Source organism: Macaca fascicularis, chromosome 11 (assembly GCF_037993035.2).
Source record: "Macaca fascicularis isolate 582-1 chromosome 11, T2T-MFA8v1.1".
NCBI classification, from domain to species: domain Eukaryota; kingdom Metazoa; phylum Chordata; class Mammalia; order Primates; family Cercopithecidae; genus Macaca; species Macaca fascicularis.
Genome location: NC_088385.1, coordinates 52,648,785 through 52,666,153, shown reverse-complemented (window position 1 = coordinate 52,666,153; position 17,369 = coordinate 52,648,785). Strand labels below are relative to the sequence as shown.

Genomic DNA, 17,369 nt, shown 5'->3' with positions numbered 1-17,369 from the left:
GAAACTAATAGAAAAATCAATTCACATACATATAGGAGAATCACAACTGATGAAATCAGGGATTTCTTGTGCCTAGATATAAATGCATATTTGGAATTTCATTGCAATTATGTCTTTCATCAGTTCAGGAAGGAATAGTAAGAGTTGATTTAAGTCTAGATGCAGTGGGTCATGCCTGTAATTCCAGCACTTTGGGAGGTGGAGGCAAGAGGATCGCTTGAGCCGAGGGGTTGGAGACCAGCCTGGGCAACATAGCAAGACCCCATCTTTTAGGAAGAAAGAGTTGATTAAAAAAAATGTTACTGTATAAATTTCTTCCCCTTGACTGCCAAATTAACATCCTTTCCCACTTTCTCATTTTTACCTCTTTATAAGCACCATTTTCCTAGTCTTTTAGGTCAAGATATTGTCTCCTTCACTGTATTTGCTCACCAAATCTCAGAAATTCTTCAGCCCTTTAATTTCGTGCTTTTCAAATTTACTTCACAGCCAGTTACTTTAACTATGCAAATCTCTCTGCTTATAATCTCTTTCCATTGTAATCCAATCCATACTTGGCTGGCATATCAATCTTTTTTTAAAAAAATCCACTTGTATCACTTTTATCTTGTCACTCTTCTTCAGAGAATCTGTAAGATTGAATCTGAGGTTCTCAGTCATTAGTGATCCATCTATAATCTAGCCACACTTGATTTACATTGCTCTGCTTATTTCTTTTTTATTACCTCTCACTGTGATTTTCAGATAAAATTCATGGCTTACATGCCAACCCCCTCCTCAATAGAGACACACACATACACATACACAACTGTTTCCTTGGTAGATACACACACACACAAACACACACACACACTTTCTCTCACCCTCACCCACTCTTTTCTCTCACCCACTCAATTGTGAGATTGGCCTAGCTAAATGCTACTTTATTTCTCCATACTATGTTGCTCCTTGAATGCCTGAAGTTCCTCAACACATACAACCTATCACATTCTCTGAAAACTCCATTCCAAATTGATCTCTGTTCCTTAAGCTTCAATTGCATTTATGTCTGTGCCACAAAATGTATCATTTAGGCTTTGTTGCTTAATAGTTATATAAGGCTTTTCCTTTCTTTTTTTTTTTTTTTTTTTTTTTTTTTTGAGACAGAGTCTTGCTCTGTCGCCCAGGCTGGAGTGCAGTGGCACAATCTTGGCTCACTGTAAGCTTTGCCTCCTGGGTTCGTGCCATTCTCCTGCCTCAGCCTCCTGAGCAGCTGAGACCTCCCGGGCAGCTGCCTGCCACCATGCCCGGCTAATTTTTTGTGTTTTTAGTAGAGATGGGGTTTCACCGTGTTAGCCAGGCTGGTCTCAGTCTCCTGACCTTGTGATCCGCCCGCCTCGGCCTCCCAAAGTGCTGGGATTACAGGCATGAGCCGCCGTGCATGGCCAAGGCTTTTCATTTCGATAAGACTGTGCATTTGGATAGCAAGGAGTGTAAAGAGTACTGGATTATCCACAAACTGTTTGGCTTGGCTCGTACTGTGTTCTTTTTTGTGTAAAATAATTTCTTACAGTTTAGGATTTTTTTTTTAATTGATACTATTGGAAGAAGGCAAACATAAAAATTCTCTGATTTATCTTACAGGAAACCCTTTTCCAAAGAGAAATGAAGAAGAAAACTGTATATACCCTAAATATGGGAGATAAGAAGTATGAAGACATGGAAGGTAACTTTTCATTTTTATAGAGTTTGTTGAAAGCAAAACAGTTGTTTCCAAACTGTTCACTTGTATACATTTCAAAATACACAGGAGTTTTTTGTTGTTGTTGTTCTTAAATTCCAAAATAAGCTAAATATACATGTTTTTTTCTTCCCATATCTTATTTTCAATTGATCAAGTTTTTTGATTTGTTACTTTTTTCTTAAAGCTTTACTCTCTACTGGTTTAGGAATTACTGTTTTTGTTTTTGTCCTTGTCTTTTTAAAAAAGAAAAAAGTTAGCTTTAATACTGTCCTCTGCTTCTAAAGCTAGTTTAATTTTCACTACCAACAGAAGAACCCAAGAATGTTTTAACTCTGATCATCCTAATCTCAATTTATAGGTTATAGTTCCATTATTTGAGTTCTTTTATTTCAGACGCCACCAGTTAGATGATGTTTTATGCTGTGTTTGCTTGAGTTTATTTCCTCTTTATTTCTTTTCTTTCTGAAAATAAATCTGAGAAGTTTCAGTAGTCAAGGTCTATTGGTGGTAAACTCTTTAAGTTTTTGTATCTATTTTACCCACTTAAAACTATTCAAAGATTGTTTTACTGGATATATAATTCTGGAATGATAGTTTTTTTTCTCTTAGCACTTTGAAGATATTATTTAATCTTTTTTTTTCCTTGCTGTCTGGAAATTTCTTCGCAGTCTAATTATCATTCTTTTTCGTAGGTGATCTTTTCCCATTTTCTGCTTTTAAGGTCTTGGTTTCGTCTTTGATATTTTACAGTTTTACTCCATTGTTTCTAGACATGAATTGTTTTTATGTGTTTTAACAGTATACATTGTGTTTCCTTTGTCTGTTGGTTCATGTTTTTAATCATTTCCCAACCATTACCTCTTTACTGCCTTTCCTTTATTCTCTTTTGGATTTCAATTAGTATGGTAGACCTTTCTGTAACCTCATTTCTTAACCTCTGTTTCACAGGCTATGTCTTATATTTCCTTTTCTGTCTGCTAGAGTCTAGTTAGTTTCCTCAGATTTGTCTTCTAATTCACAAGTATTTTTCTTGGATCTAATCTGCTGATTGTCCATTTTATGTGATATTTGAAATTTCTGATATTTGAAGTTAGTGGATTTCTAAATGTGTTTCCTGCTGCTTCTCATGCAAGACAGCTTATTTTCTTAGGTTTGGTAATGTTTGATTAGGAGCTCACATTTGATAAATTAAATCTATAAGGGCCTAATTTAGGTATTCTTTCCTGTAGAGGATTTGTATCTGTTTCTTCCCAGGTCCATGCTGGGCCCTCTTTAGCCCCATTTAAGAGTCTTGGCTTGACATTGGAGTCTATCAGGATTAGTTTTCCTTCCTGGAGTGGTTCTAAGGCTTAGTCTCCAGATCTAAACACTAGTTTGGACAATTGTGCTCAGGACAATTCCAACTTTGCTTGATATTTACTGTTCACATTTCAGCTGACCATTCCTTTATTTTTGTTTTATTTTTATCTTCAATTTCAGAGTATCTTTTATTTTCTTATGAGCCAGTGATGCATACTTTTGTATGAGTTGGTTACATTACTGGTGGGAGTTTAAAGTAGTACAAATCCTAAGGACAATAATTTGGCAATACCTATTCATAATACAAATGTATACACACATTACTCTAGCAGTTCCATTTTTAGGAACTTACGCTACAGATATACTTTTAAAAATGTGAAATAACTAAATTTTTATTGCAACATTGTTTGTCATAGCCAAAAGTTGAAAACAAGTGAATGTCCATCAGTAGATTTGAATGAAGGAAAAAGCAGACTGGTGTGTATAGTATTCTTGCATTTGTGTAAAGGAAGGAATATGGAAGAGTTTGCATTAGCATTTGTTTTTCTGTACATTAAAAATTCTTAGGAAGAACACAAAAGAAATTTAACAGTTGTTACTTATTGGATTAGTTGTTAGTAGATGGGGATAAATTTGAATGAGAAATTTGCTCTTAAATTTTTGAACTGTGTGAATATTACTCACTTTAAATTTAATTAATGAAAAGTTTGTTTCACTCCCCTGTTAAAAAAAATATACAAGAAAATGTTGGGCTCAAGCAGTATGTTTGTTTTAATTTATTTAAGATCTATTTGCTTTATAGTAGGAGGACCCTTTAGAGTATCTAATCCACTATACTCTTAGAAATGCAAGATTTTTGGTCTGGAGAACTTGAAAGCACATATGGCTGTTTTACCTTAACAGGTGAAGAAAACGGAGATAATACTGTTCCCACTGGTCTGTTGTACAGTGAGGCTGACAGATGCCCAATATGTCTTAATTGTCTATTAGAAAAGGAAGTTGGTTTTCCAGAAAGCTGTAATCATGTCTTCTGTATGACTTGTATTCTTAAATGGGCAGAGGTAAGTCTGACACATTAATGTATTTTAATTTCCTAGCATGATTTTATTTCACCTAAAAAGTTGATACTGCCTTTCATAAATTATTTCACAGTAATGTATTTTCTTCCTACTTTGGACAAATTTCCTTTTATTATTCAAATTCTGTCAGTCATTTTCTTCTAATTTTCTTTTATCAGCTTTTTACTTTGCAAATAACATTTTAAATGCATATTCTTTTTTAAAAAGTTAATAACCTTACAGGAAGAACAGATCAAACCATTTTTTTTCTGGTAGAAATGCAGTAATTAATTTTTCAGTGTACTTTACTCTGTACTTAATAGGATAATATCTGTTTATCACTAATAACACCTTCTGTCTGCTTTTTGTTTTGTATTTTTCAGGGACTTTTTCACATAGGTTATTTGATTTCTTCTTTATATCAGCCTTGTGGAATAACCAGAGCATATACGATAGTGTCCTTCCATTTTACAGATGAGGAAACTTGGATTTTATGTTCTATGACTTGGTCAAGATCTCATAGTTTAAGAGGCAGAAGTGAATTTAGAACTGATTTTTTAATTCCTGTTTTTAATTTAGTATGGACTAATTTCAGATAGAGATATTACCGTCATAGACGGCAAATAAGAAACAAGACATTCGTGACTTTTACTGTATTATGTTGACTCAATTTGGGCCAAATACTTTGAAGTAAATATTAATTTAATATAAGCCTTATTATGAAATGTTAAGTACAAAATTATTGTTCATATTAATCATGCTATATTTTCTGAGTTAATATTTGTCTGTAAAAATTAGTAAAGAAGATAATATCTTAAAAATATTTTAACATTAGCTGCATTCAAATTGTTAATGTTCTTAAATACATTGGAATTAATTGCATATTACATAATTGGGGTTTTCAAAGCGCTATATTTTGCTTAAATTTTCATTAATAGTGTAGAAAGGAGAATATAACTGTATAATGACTCTGGCTGAGTTCTCAGAAGAGGGAAGAGAAGATTTATTATACAAATTGAATTAATAATAGTATACATAGAAACTATTTTAATTTAGTAAAACCTAAATTGATCTTTAGCAAGAAGTGACACTAAGGATAGGTGAAAATGTATTTTGGGGAAAAGTATTTTGAGTTTTGCTGAATTCATATGGTTGGTAAAAATCTCTCTGTTTGTAGGATCACTGTTTAATGAAATAATGCATATTTTTTTTTCTGCCACCCAAATAAAGATTTTTATCTGTGTTGAATTTAGTGCATATGGTTGCTTTGTGGTTAATTTTTTTTAGAGATTTTGCTTCGGGTAAAGAAATAATATTGCTGGATGGGTGGAAGGTTTCAATACAGTGCTTTTTATAAGATTGTATTTGGTGACCACATAATTGTGAACTTCAGCAACTTAATCTGAGTATATGTTTTTCTCTAAGAAAATTATAATGTATATGTAATAAGTAGATAATTGTTCTCCATCCTTTCTTGCAACTTCAAGTGCATCTTTCACACAACTTTTACCCTGATGTGCATGTTCCACGTTTCTTTAGGGTATGTATCTAGAGGTGGAATTACGGGTTGTAGATGATGCACATCCTCAACTCTACTAGATACTTGCAAACTTGTCTATATTTTTAACTCTTGTTGAATATTTTTAAATTGAAAATACTGGATAGCATACATGGTATGGCAGCCAACACCTTTCCCGCATGTAATATTTTTCAAATTTTCAAAAGAAAGTGCTTATCTTTATACTGCTATCATAAACTGTAATGCCGGGTAGGCAGGGAGGAGTTGTGATAGTGTTTAAACAAAGGTAATTAACCTTTAAAGGGGAGAATAAACAGAACATTCTGAATTATTTCATTGTTCCTGATGGGGATAGCAGTCATCAGTTAAATAAACCTTTCAGTTGAGCGATAACAAGAGAACAATCTATTAATAAATTTCTTATTATAAATTATAAGTGAATGCTGGCTAAAAAAAATCACGTAGACTAAGTTTTCAGTTTGAATCTTTTATTGCAGTGATAAAAATAGGTATGGTTTGAAGTATGTAAGTGCTTTCACAAATAGAATCAGATTTCAAATTCAGGAATATATTCCTTTTTTTCATCATTATAAATTAAGTTCCATCCTCTCATTTCCGTCAATCTCCTTCCATCTTGAAAGCAAAGTTTACGGTTTACTTTGGATTTCAGGATCAGGAATAAGTGTCTTCAGTCTTCTAACAGGCCATGCCTTATGCCTAGGCTTTCATACACATTCTAACGTTTCATTTCATTTAATTCACTATGTTAATATTTGTTTGCTATACAAGACAAGGAGTCTAAACTTACGATTTTTAAGTGCCTCAAGGGATAGCCTGAAGTTAAAATATTTTTTAAAAATTGCTCTGTGGTTTACAATTTTACGAATGTTCACTTTTTTTTTTATTTTTTTTTTTTGAGACAGAGTCTCACTCTGTCACCCAGGCTGGAGTGCAGTGGCACCATCTCAGCTCACTGCAACTTCTGCCTCCCAGGCCAAGCGATTCTTGTGCCACAGCTCCTGAGTAGCTGGGATTACAGGCGCGTTTCACCATGTCAGGCTCATTTTTTGTATTTTCAGTAGAGACAGAGTTTTGTCGAGTTGGCCAAGCTGGCCTCAAACTCCTGACCTCAAGTGGCCCACTTACCTCAGCTTCCCAAAGTGCTGGAATGAATGTTCACTTATAGTAGTAGAGTAGAAATCAAAGTGAGATTTACAGTGGTTGGAAATCTGCATAATAAGAGAACGTACAATTTGCATTTAGGATCCTCTTTCTAGATTTCTGTATCTTTCAAAATTTCTGTGCTTTCTGAGATTTGTACCCAAGGTTCACTGAAATATGATTCAGAGTGGATATTAAGCACCAAAAAAGGACTCATGTATTTACTTTCACCTTAATGTTTTAGGCATCGAACACATTCTTACAAACACTGGTCTGTAAGAAGCTGGTGTTTTGAGAAATTAAAGTGTGTTGTGGTCTAGTATATGTATTTTGGACACGTAGATCAAAGTTAGTTTCAGTCTTTTCAAGCTCTAAAATTTTGGTTCTGTGGTTAAACAAAACCTATGTAAGAACTTTAAAGTGATTGAGTAAAAGTCTTTAGGTATGTCACAGTCCTCTTTACTTAGGGCAAAAGGTTTCAGAGTGAACCTGTGGTAGCCTTCATGGCCCATAGCCTAATTGCCTGCCCTTAGGGACACTAGAGCAAATTGAAATTAATCATGTCCACTATGATTATCTTTAGTTTCAAGGAATTCATACATGGTAAGCCTGTTGATTTATAAAATAATGATGATTATATAGAAATAGAATATTAAACAATGACACAATAATTGACATTAAGGAAGGCTGAAATTGTTAATTTAAACCATCACTGTTAGAGCCAACAATCTGAAATTAAACAAAAGATATTTGAACTGATGAAATGTATATAGAGCCAGTATGCTAAAGCATATCTGCTATTCATTAGGAAGTTATTTATTTTACCCATATGGTGGGCAAAAACAATCTGTGCTTATTGATAGCTTTTAATAAATGTGTCTGAGTTTGCATACTTTAGGAAGGTAAAGGACAGAAGTCTTGACACACATTGTAGTAGCGACAATTGATGATGATTTCCTACGGACAAGATAATCTCCAACACACACAGGTTGAGTAAATGGGATTTATTGGCCAGGCATGATGGCTCACGCCTCTAATACCGGCACTTTGGGAGGCCAAGGAGGACGGATCACTTGAGCCCAGGAGTTCAAGACCAGCCTGGGCAACATGGCAAGAGCTCATCTCTACCAGAAAAAAATAAATAAATAAAATAAGCCAGGCATGGTAGAGTATGCCTATAGTCCCAGTTACTTGGGAAGCTGAGGTGGGAAGGTTGGAGGGTTACTTGAGCCTGGGAGGTTGAGACTACAGTGAGCTGTGATTATGCCGCTGCACTTCAGCCTGGGTGACAAAATAAGATCCTGTCTCAAAAAAAAAAAAAAAAAAAAAAAGAGAAAGTGGGATTCATTATTCCCACAGTTGCCAAGAAGTGATTAAAAATTTGGCCCTTCAAAGGTCATGGTTTGAAGACACATGTTTAAAGCATTTAAGAGTTCTTACACTATTTAATGGAACTTGCAGTATATGTGATGAGGATGTTCTGGATGTCTGCTGGCATTCTTTTCCCTTTTACATAATATAAAATATTTCCCTTATCTTTTAAGTATTATTTTTAAAAATGTGATTAGTTTCCCATTATAAGCAAAGTATTCTCCCTCAATTTATTTACTTCAGTCATCTATTTTGTATCAAATGCTGACAGCTTCAGTATGAGTAAGGTTAATGAAATCAAAATTGGGCAGTTGGCAAAGGCATGGTTTCTCTCATAAACTAGAAATGAAGTGTCTTATTAAGGTGACATTCAGTCCTTGAAGAAGTCAGACAACAGTGTTCAACATAGATGAGGATTATATTTTTGAATTAATAATACCAAAAAATCAAGATGTGAGTTCTTATGTCTGAACTTATGATTATCATTAAGTCCAGAACTTATATCTGGACTGCAAATGTGTTTTATATGCAGGTTTCTTTATGCAGTAAGTAGACATTTGTCCATTCTGGTCATTAGACTACTTTTAAGTAATATAATTCAGTAAAGCTTTGTCTGGAATTTTCAATCAGTTTTTCCTCAAATTTTAATTTAAATAAAATTAGTCAGAACTAACTCAGACTCCTCTGTTATGTAGCTCTCTGTGGACAGTAATGTAAATGTACCTGCGTAGTACCACTAACATTAGTCCTTTATAATTTATAAAGTATTATGAAATACATTTTTTAAATTTATTACACCTGTGCATTAGATGATCAGGGCTCTCTCCATCTTCATCCTTAGTGTGAGGTGGAGTGATTGCTAGCTCCACAAGAACTTGAACTTGTAGCTAATTTCTTCAGTTCCACCACTATTTTCTCCCTGTGAATTAATCCTTTGGGATATTTTTTAGTAGAGCAAAGAGGATTTTTGCTTTGCGAACACCCATTACATAAAGCATGTATCTATAAGAGTGTCAAGTACTATGTCTACCAGTAAGGTAAATTAACATGCATTTCTTTGTGCCTAGTTTTAAATGTCAGAATATGTAAAATGATTTATACGGGTAGTTTACTGAGTTTTTTGTTTTTACACTAGATAAAGTGTTAGCTATTAATTGTCAGAAGAAATTAAGATTAAATGTAATTCTCCCCAACTGTTATCTTGGAGAACATGAAAGGATTTTAAGTAGTTTGATGAAATGCATTCTTACTGGGGGTTAATTTTATCACTGACAGCCATTGTCCTTTAGGGATACACTTTTGAATACTGGTATAAAGAACCACAGTTTCACTAATATTGATTGACAAAGACTGTCTTGAAATAACTGGTTAAATGTGATAGGGAACATGTAGGCTGACTGCAGGTGAACAATTAATTTGGAAGTCCAGGTGAAGTGTCTTGGAACCATAAATGAAAAAAGATAGGTCCTGGGAAATAGCTTTGAAATAAGCGTTAGCCACTAATGGTATGCATTCTTAAGTCATCTTTATTTGATTTTGAACTAGAATTTTATATAATATGCTCTATTTTGTTAGTAGATAGATAGATGTTCGAGATTCCCACAAACAGGCAAACCTACCTATAAGCATAGGTATTCAGATGTAATCTTTAAGCACTTATCTTAACACTTGTTTCTCTCTCTCTAAGAGGAGCTATCTATAAGCAGCCTATGTGATTGAGGATAGAGCAGCAGCAGGAAGCAAGAAATTAGAAATGGAGGATCCTGAATTCCCAAATAAGGAAGGTTTCTTGTTCTTACATTTAAATGTGGGTTTGTCTGAGCTGAGAGTTTACAATGCTTCAGAATAGTAGGGTGTGTTTTACTGAAATCATTAGGAAGATTTTTTTTTTCTATCAAAATTGCCTCCTTAACTGATACAACCTTAGTACAGAGCATTCACAGTAAAACGTATGCTCTGTTTAATACACATTACACTGTAAAGCAGTGAGCAAATTCCATTAATTTTGTAGCTGTATCATAAAGCCAATGATTAGACTACTTGGTTATGAAACTGAATTAGGTACTTTCACAATTATTGAAATGAAAGTAATTCAAACAAGTGAATCATTGAAGGATATGTTGTTGTATATAAGGAATCAAAATGGTAAATAATTGAAGGATATTTTTATTGTATTTAAGGAAACAAAATTTGAGATACTTTTCTTCAAAATTAAAATAACTTTTAAAAAATAGAGTATTAGTTAAAATTTCTCTGCATTAGTTTAAAATGTGAACTTTTAAAACCTCACAACTTGGAAATTTAATCATAAATTTTACTCTGAAAACTAAAAACATCTTCCAGACCTTTCTGGATGGATATCTGCCGGATATGAGAGTGAGGCATCCTTGGGAGTTCCTTAAAATTAGGCCAGTCAGGGCTGGGTGTGGTGGCTCATGTTTGTAATCCGAACACTTTGGGAAGCTGAGGTGGGCCAATACCTTTGAGCTCGGGAGTTCAAGAACAGCCTGGGCAACATGGCAAAACCTGATCTCTACAAAAAATACAAAAAATTAGCTGGACATGGTGGTGTGTGCCTGTAGTCCCAACTACATGGGAAACTGAGGTGAGGGCATTGCTTGAACCTAGGAGGTTGAGGTTGCAGTGAGCCATGATGCTGCGGCACTACAGCCTGGGTGAGAGGGTGAGACCCTGTCTAAAAAAAAATTCTGATGGCTGAGCCTGTGTCACAAAGAAAATTAACTTATTTTTTGATGTTAACTAAATTATCTTTAAGAAATTATATAGACTGATGATATATGGCAGCAGTTTTCCTATTACTTCTACTTTTTTTGTTGTTGTTTTTCCTTTTGTTTTTGTAATACCAGTGGAACCTTTTCTTAAAATGAAACTTTAGACAAATCCAAGGCAATTATGCTTAAGGGAAAAAAAAGCGGGGGAAATCTTACTCAGAACTCTGTTTTTTGAAACAGATATGGAATGGCTCAGAACAGGCGTGGTGTAAGCCCAGCACTTTGGGAGGCTGAGGTGGGAGGATCATTTGAGCACAGGAGTTCAAGTCGAGCCTGAGCAACGTAGTGAGACCCTCTCTATGAAAAAAGTTAAAAAGGCTAGGCACGGTGTGGGAGGCGAAAGTGGAAGAATTGCTTGAGCCCCAGGAGTTCAAGCCTGCAGTAAGCTGTGATCAGGTGACTGCCCTCCAACGTGGGCAACAGAGTGAAACCCTATCTTAAAAAAAGTAACAGCTTGGATTAAAACTGTCATAATTCAAAATTGTAAAGGAAGGCTGGGCACAGCGACTCGTGCCATTAACCCCTCCAAGGCAGGTTGATCGCTTGAGCCCAGGAGTCCAAGACCACCCTGGGCAACGTGGTAAAACCCCATCTCTACGAAAAATACAAAAATTAGCTGGGTATGGTGGCATGCACTTGTAGTCCCAGCTACTCAGGAGGCTGACATGGGAGGATCATCTGATCTCAGTCTGGGAGGCAAAGGCTACAGTGACCCATGATAGTGCCACTGCACTCCAGCCTGGGTGACAGAGCGAGACCCTGTCTCAAAAAATAAAATAAATGAAAGAAAAAATTGTAAAGGAAAGAATGTAATTTAGCTAATGTCAATAGAGGAAATGTAGTGAAGAAAAAATGAGATTGTATGATTTGAGAGTCTTTGAAAGATTTGATGCATCTGATATAAATTTCTTGAACACGTGACTTTCTTTGGATCTTAGTGTCCCAAATTAAAATAGCTAAAATAATAAAGTACTTGGATTTCCATCTACGTCATAAACTTTGCAAATTCCAATAAAAATTCTTAAGAACTCATGTCTCACGTGTATCATATTGTGGTTGTCTTTAGTTAATTAACCAAGTTTTTTTGTTACTAAAATTAGTTGATTACAGGACCTTACATAATATTTAGTATATGCCACACTTCTAGAAATTATTTATTCCCATAAAAACCTTAGAGGTAAGTTGTTTTTTTTTTCTCATTTTCACAAATAAGATTACTGAGGCACAGAGAGACTGTAACTTGCTCAAGTTTACGCAAAAGACAAGATACAAAAGTAGTACAGTAAATTCACAGCCTATACACCTTAGTTTAAAAAAAAATTTTTTTCATTTTTTACTGTATAGCCTTTTTATTAATGTTTCTCTAAATTTACCTTTAAGAATAAAAATATATTTTGAAGCTTTTGTAAAAATAGGAAGTACTAGAAATATTTCACTTTTTATTTTATTTATCTGTGTTTCAGAGATGGGATCTCACTCTGTTGCCTAGGCTGCAGTACAGTGGTGTGATCATGGCTTACTGCAGCCTCGAACTCCTGTGCTCAAGGGACACTCCTGCCTTGGCCTCTCAAAGTGTTGGGATTACAGGCATGCACCACCATACTCAGCCAGATTTTAACTTTTAAATATTTTTGAAAACCGTAAATGTAGCATTAATATAATATCTAAGAAATTTCATACAGTGTATGCCACCGAGATAAACAACAAGTTATGATATTAAGTTCTTTGAATTAGACAATGCATTATTTAAAAATATATGAACTACTTTGTTGCTGAAGCAAAGCTTCTTAAGGTCAAGTTTTCTGTAGGGAAACTAATAGCCTCCAAAATCCATAGTACTTAAAAGTAGGCTGAACTGGCTTCTTCCAGTCTGAACCAATTTAATATAGTAACGTCACATTTCCTAATTCCGACGTGGTAAAGCTGTTTTCCCATTGAAGCCCACTTAAAAGAGAAAGAAAATAGTAACTCAGCTCATATTTTGGCGGCTCCCAAAGTGACTTGTGAGCTTTGTGAAAATGTATTAAATGATCAAGGACCATACACAATCTGCTCTACTTTTACTTGTGTAAGCATGTCTTGATAAAACCCAGAAAGGCAAAGATGACTTTTTGGTTTTTTTTTTTTGAGACGGAGTCTCGCTCTGTCGCCCAAGCTGGAGTGCAGTGGCCGGATCTCAGCTCACTGCAAGCTCCGCCTCCCAGGTTCACGCCATTCGCCTGCCTCAGCCTCCCGAGTAGCTGGGACTACAGGCGCCCGCCACCTCGCCCGGCTAGGTTTTTTTTTGTATTTTTTTAGTAGAGATGGGGTTTCACCGTGTTAGCCAGGCTGGTCTCGATCTCCTGACCTCGTGATCCACCCGTCTCGGCCTCCCAAAGTGCTGAGATTACAGGCTTGAGCCACCACGCCCGGTCAAAGATGACATTTTTTATATAGGAATAATATATCTAGATTCCATTACTATCTTTGGTCTTTGACAGTATTGCCATTAGATTGTTAAAATTCTGTTTTATTTTTGTAACCATAAGTATTAATAATATCACCTTTTGGTACTCTCTTTGCAGTTTTCCCTCCTACCCTAATAGAAAATACACTTCATTTTAAATACTTTAAATAATGTAAACCCATTCTTATACAAATATTTAATAGTTTTATCGAAGAAACTCTTATAGTTGATGCACAGGAATTTTAAAAGGACAGGAAATAAAGCAGGATAATAATGTTGACTTACAATCATAGAATGATTTAAGGAGCTATTTTCTTAATAAAGAGCACCTACAGCTCAATTTGAAAAAGAGTAGCAACTTAATAAAAGCCTAAGCAAAGAACTTGAATAGACAACTTAAAGAAAAGGAACTTTGAATAGTCCTTAAAAATAGGAAAATATGCTCAACCTTACTCCTATAAAAGGAAATGTAAACTAAAAAACTCATTCATATTACGCTGTTAAGGATAAGGCAGCTCTGAATTACTAATGTGAATCAATCTTAAGTTTATATATTAAAAATATACACATATATGCATATGCAATGGATATCCACAAAAGGTTATGTGACTGAGGGAGGGGTGGAGGAGTACTTCATTTTCTTCATATCTTTTAAATATTTTTATTGCTGGCACAACTGCCTATTTACTGTAACTAGTTTGGGGGGTAAAATATTAAGTCATAGAATATTAAAATTTGTGAGGGACCTTTCGGAGCCGTTTGGAGTGGCCCAAGTTTATCATAACAGCCAGCTTTATATCACAGAACTGCTGCTGTCAGCCCAACTCGTCTTTCACTATATTAGTAATTCTCAACTGGGCAGCATATCTTAATGGGATTTTAATAACAGATTGTCTCGTTCATCATTGTATTCCAATTACCTAGCATACAGGAGGTATTCAGTAAATGTTTGAATGAAACAAATTTAAGGTATAAAATATTTTTTTTCTTTGGAAGATAGAGACGAAAACAATTTTTCTTTTTTATGGAAAATTTATAATTGTATTTATAATTTTGATCTAAAGAAACATTTGTAAAGATATAATTTGTTAATCACTTTTCAGACACTGGCTTCATGTCCTATTGACCGTAAACCTTTTCAGGCAGTGTTTAAATTCAGTGCATTGGAAGGTTATGTTAAGGTAAGTCTTTTTATTCTGCAACATGAATTATGTAAAAATTAATTGAAGTTGTTTGACTTTGATTTCCAGTTTGTGTATATTTGAAAATTGTTCAACTTAAGGTTTAATATGTTATTTTAATCCTCCTTAGCATGATAAATTTATACCTTTCAACTAGGATACTTAAATTCTGAACCTTTTACTCATTTGCCCCCTAAAGAGGGCATATCCATAATGATCATCTTGTAATATACCACAAAATGCATTAGATCTCTGATAATCTAAAGGACATTTCATACTAAGGCTTAATTATAAAATACTTAACATTTTAGAATATCTTGAATGTGAGGACTTCCCATATTTCAAACAATTTAATTGGATAGCACTTTGAATACATGTTTTCCATTGGAAAAAAGTTTGAAATAAGACCAACTCCCACAAAACCTTAAGTCCAAAGTACCTGAAAACTGTGTTTTCCTGAAAAACGTAATTTTGAAATTAGCCAGTAAAATTAAATTCTGCTTGCCTCCTTAATGTTACTATTGTGAGCCATGATTATGATGATTTGTATTTAAGTTAATTTTTTGCTTACCTGAAAAAAAGCAAAAAAACATGTCTGAGGTGAGTAAGAGAAGAAAAAAGGAGAAGAGTTAAGTATATGAGAAAGATTTCTTGATGTATCACTACCAAGTCATGAATGAAAAATAGCTAAAAGTGAGAGTACTCAATATCAACGTAAGTGATGCCATTAATAGGAGAAACAAACCGTTTTTAGGTAGCACTGTTAGTCTATGTCCACTTGGTTACTGTCTATGTAAGTAGAAAAGGAGATGGAAGCAACGTACAACTATTATTTGTCTTAGTGTAGTTCTTATAATTTGTTTTGATATAGTTTTACCAGATGAATCTTGAAGCAAGGTACAAACAGGACTGCAATTCAAATAAAATGGTTTGCTTATTGTAATTGTGTAACTTTGCTATCAATGCAAATTAGTTTATATCTCGGAAAAAAGATAAAACATTATAGAAGTGTAATATAGTAAGTGTGGCTTTTCCTGAAGACATATTCTCCATTTTTCCAAACCCTATGTATGTGTGTGTGTATAATTACGTTGCAAAAGATACATTAGTGTGAACTAGATTCCAAATATATTTTTCTATGAAATTATGTTTTCTTGCTTAGAATAAAATTTTGTTTATTTGATAGAGTTTATATTTTACTTAAAAGTTTGGTACAGTGCTAATTTAATTTTGTTCAACTTAAAAGGTATTTCTTGGCACATGAGATATCTTCCACATTCTTTTAAATGCCTTCCCTAGACCTTTACTTCTTTCAAATCTTCACTTCATTATCTTTTTCCCTTTGCAACTGAACTTCTTGAATGAGACAACTCCCTCCTCTCAATTCTTACTCACTTTTCAGTTCCCATAGAACATTTACCTCTATTACCTTATTTTACAAACACTACCCTCACCAAGGTCCAGACTCAGACTTCCACATTCCATGGTTTGTTTTCTGCGTATAGTGCTGCTGACTACCCTTTACTTCCTCGGCTTCTAAAACATCCTTCTCTTGTGGTTATGTATATATGTATGTATGTATGAATGATTGTTTTACTTCTCCATCCTTTCACAATCTTCTTTGTCATATCCTTACGCTCCTGTTCCTTTTCTTAATCATTAGAGCTCATAGGATCTTCATTTAAATTCTCTCAGTATACTTTCTTTCTAAGTCTTCTCAGCTATTATACTTCAGTAGCTTTAAGTACTACCTATATTTGGATGCTTCTACAATTCTGTCACTATCCTAGACTTCTTTACTGAGAGCCAGACCTGTATTTACAGCCACTTGTGCGTCTCCTTCTGGAATACCAAGAAAATCTAACATTAACAAACTCCAAATTAATCACATTCCCTACCCCTTTCCCCAGCCCCAATTGTTAATGGAATCACAACCCCAGTCACCAAGATCAGAAATATCTGGGACTTTTCCAGTTTTCGCTCCCTCATCTGTTTTTTTCTGCTCAATGTCTTCAATATGTTTCTTCTTTATCCCTCCATTGATCCCTGTTTGTAGACCCCTATTCTGTCATCTAACTAGTGCTGTCCAATAGAAGTATACTATAAACCACTAAATAACTAAACTTTTAAGTAGGCATCCTAAAAAAATAAAAAAAAAACAAATGAAATAAATTGAGTGATATATTTTATTTTTTATCTAATGTATTAGCCCAACATGTAATATTTTAAAATTATTGTTATTGAGAGATTTTACATTCTTTTAAAAAATTATACTAAGTCTTTGAAATCTTGTGTCTATTTTATACTTGCAGCACATTCCAATTTAGACGAGCCACATTTCAAGCACTGAGTAGCCATATGTGGCTATTGACTGTTGTCTTGCACAGCATAGATCTAGTCTATCTTAAGAGCTTTCTTTTTGATTTCCTGGTTTTTATAGTCTCTCCTTAATTGGTTGATTCTCCATATCACACCAAAGTTATTTTCCTAAAAACAAATTTGATCATCGCATTTACTTTCTTTAAAAAGTCCACTCTGATGCCTGTAGAATTATTTTCTTATTCAAGAACCTTTACAGTTGAGTCCTAACACATTTCACCAATTTCATATCTAGCTACTCTCTTTTTCCCTGTCTACATTGGCTTCTCACTATTCCTTACAACTCTGTTCTTTCCTCCATCTAGAATATTTTTTTCTTAGACCAATTCCTAACTATCCTTTAAGACGAACTCATAAATCATTTACTCATTAAAGTCTTCTGTGACATCCTCAGTTAACTTCTGAGTCCTATATGTATATACAAATCTGTGTTCATATCT

The 17,369-nt window shown here is 34.3% G+C and overlaps 1 protein-coding gene and 1 long non-coding RNA gene across 5 annotated transcripts in view; both read left to right on the top strand.

Moving 5' to 3' along the window:
- The window catches only part of SCAF11 (SR-related CTD associated factor 11), a 77,472-nt gene that overhangs the window by 30,143 nt on the left and 29,960 nt on the right, over positions 1-17,369 (top strand). For 3 of the 4 annotated variants that reach the window (XM_045365104.2, XM_015430804.3, XM_005570636.4), the window contains exons 2-4: positions 1,624-1,705; positions 3,926-4,083; positions 14,473-14,550. In XM_045365104.2, coding sequence (XP_045221039.1) covers positions 1,645-1,705; positions 3,926-4,083; positions 14,473-14,550 — 297 coding nt within the window. In that variant the 5' untranslated portion in view covers positions 1,624-1,644. The remainder of the gene's footprint in view (positions 1-1,623; positions 1,706-3,925; positions 4,084-14,472; positions 14,551-17,369) is intronic. The other variant, XM_045365103.2, reaches the window with a different exon arrangement.
- LOC141408050 (uncharacterized) lies at positions 5,557-10,464 on the top strand. Its single transcript, XR_012420156.1, has 2 exons — positions 5,557-5,620; positions 9,819-10,464. It is a non-coding gene; the product is annotated as an uncharacterized lncRNA (long non-coding RNA).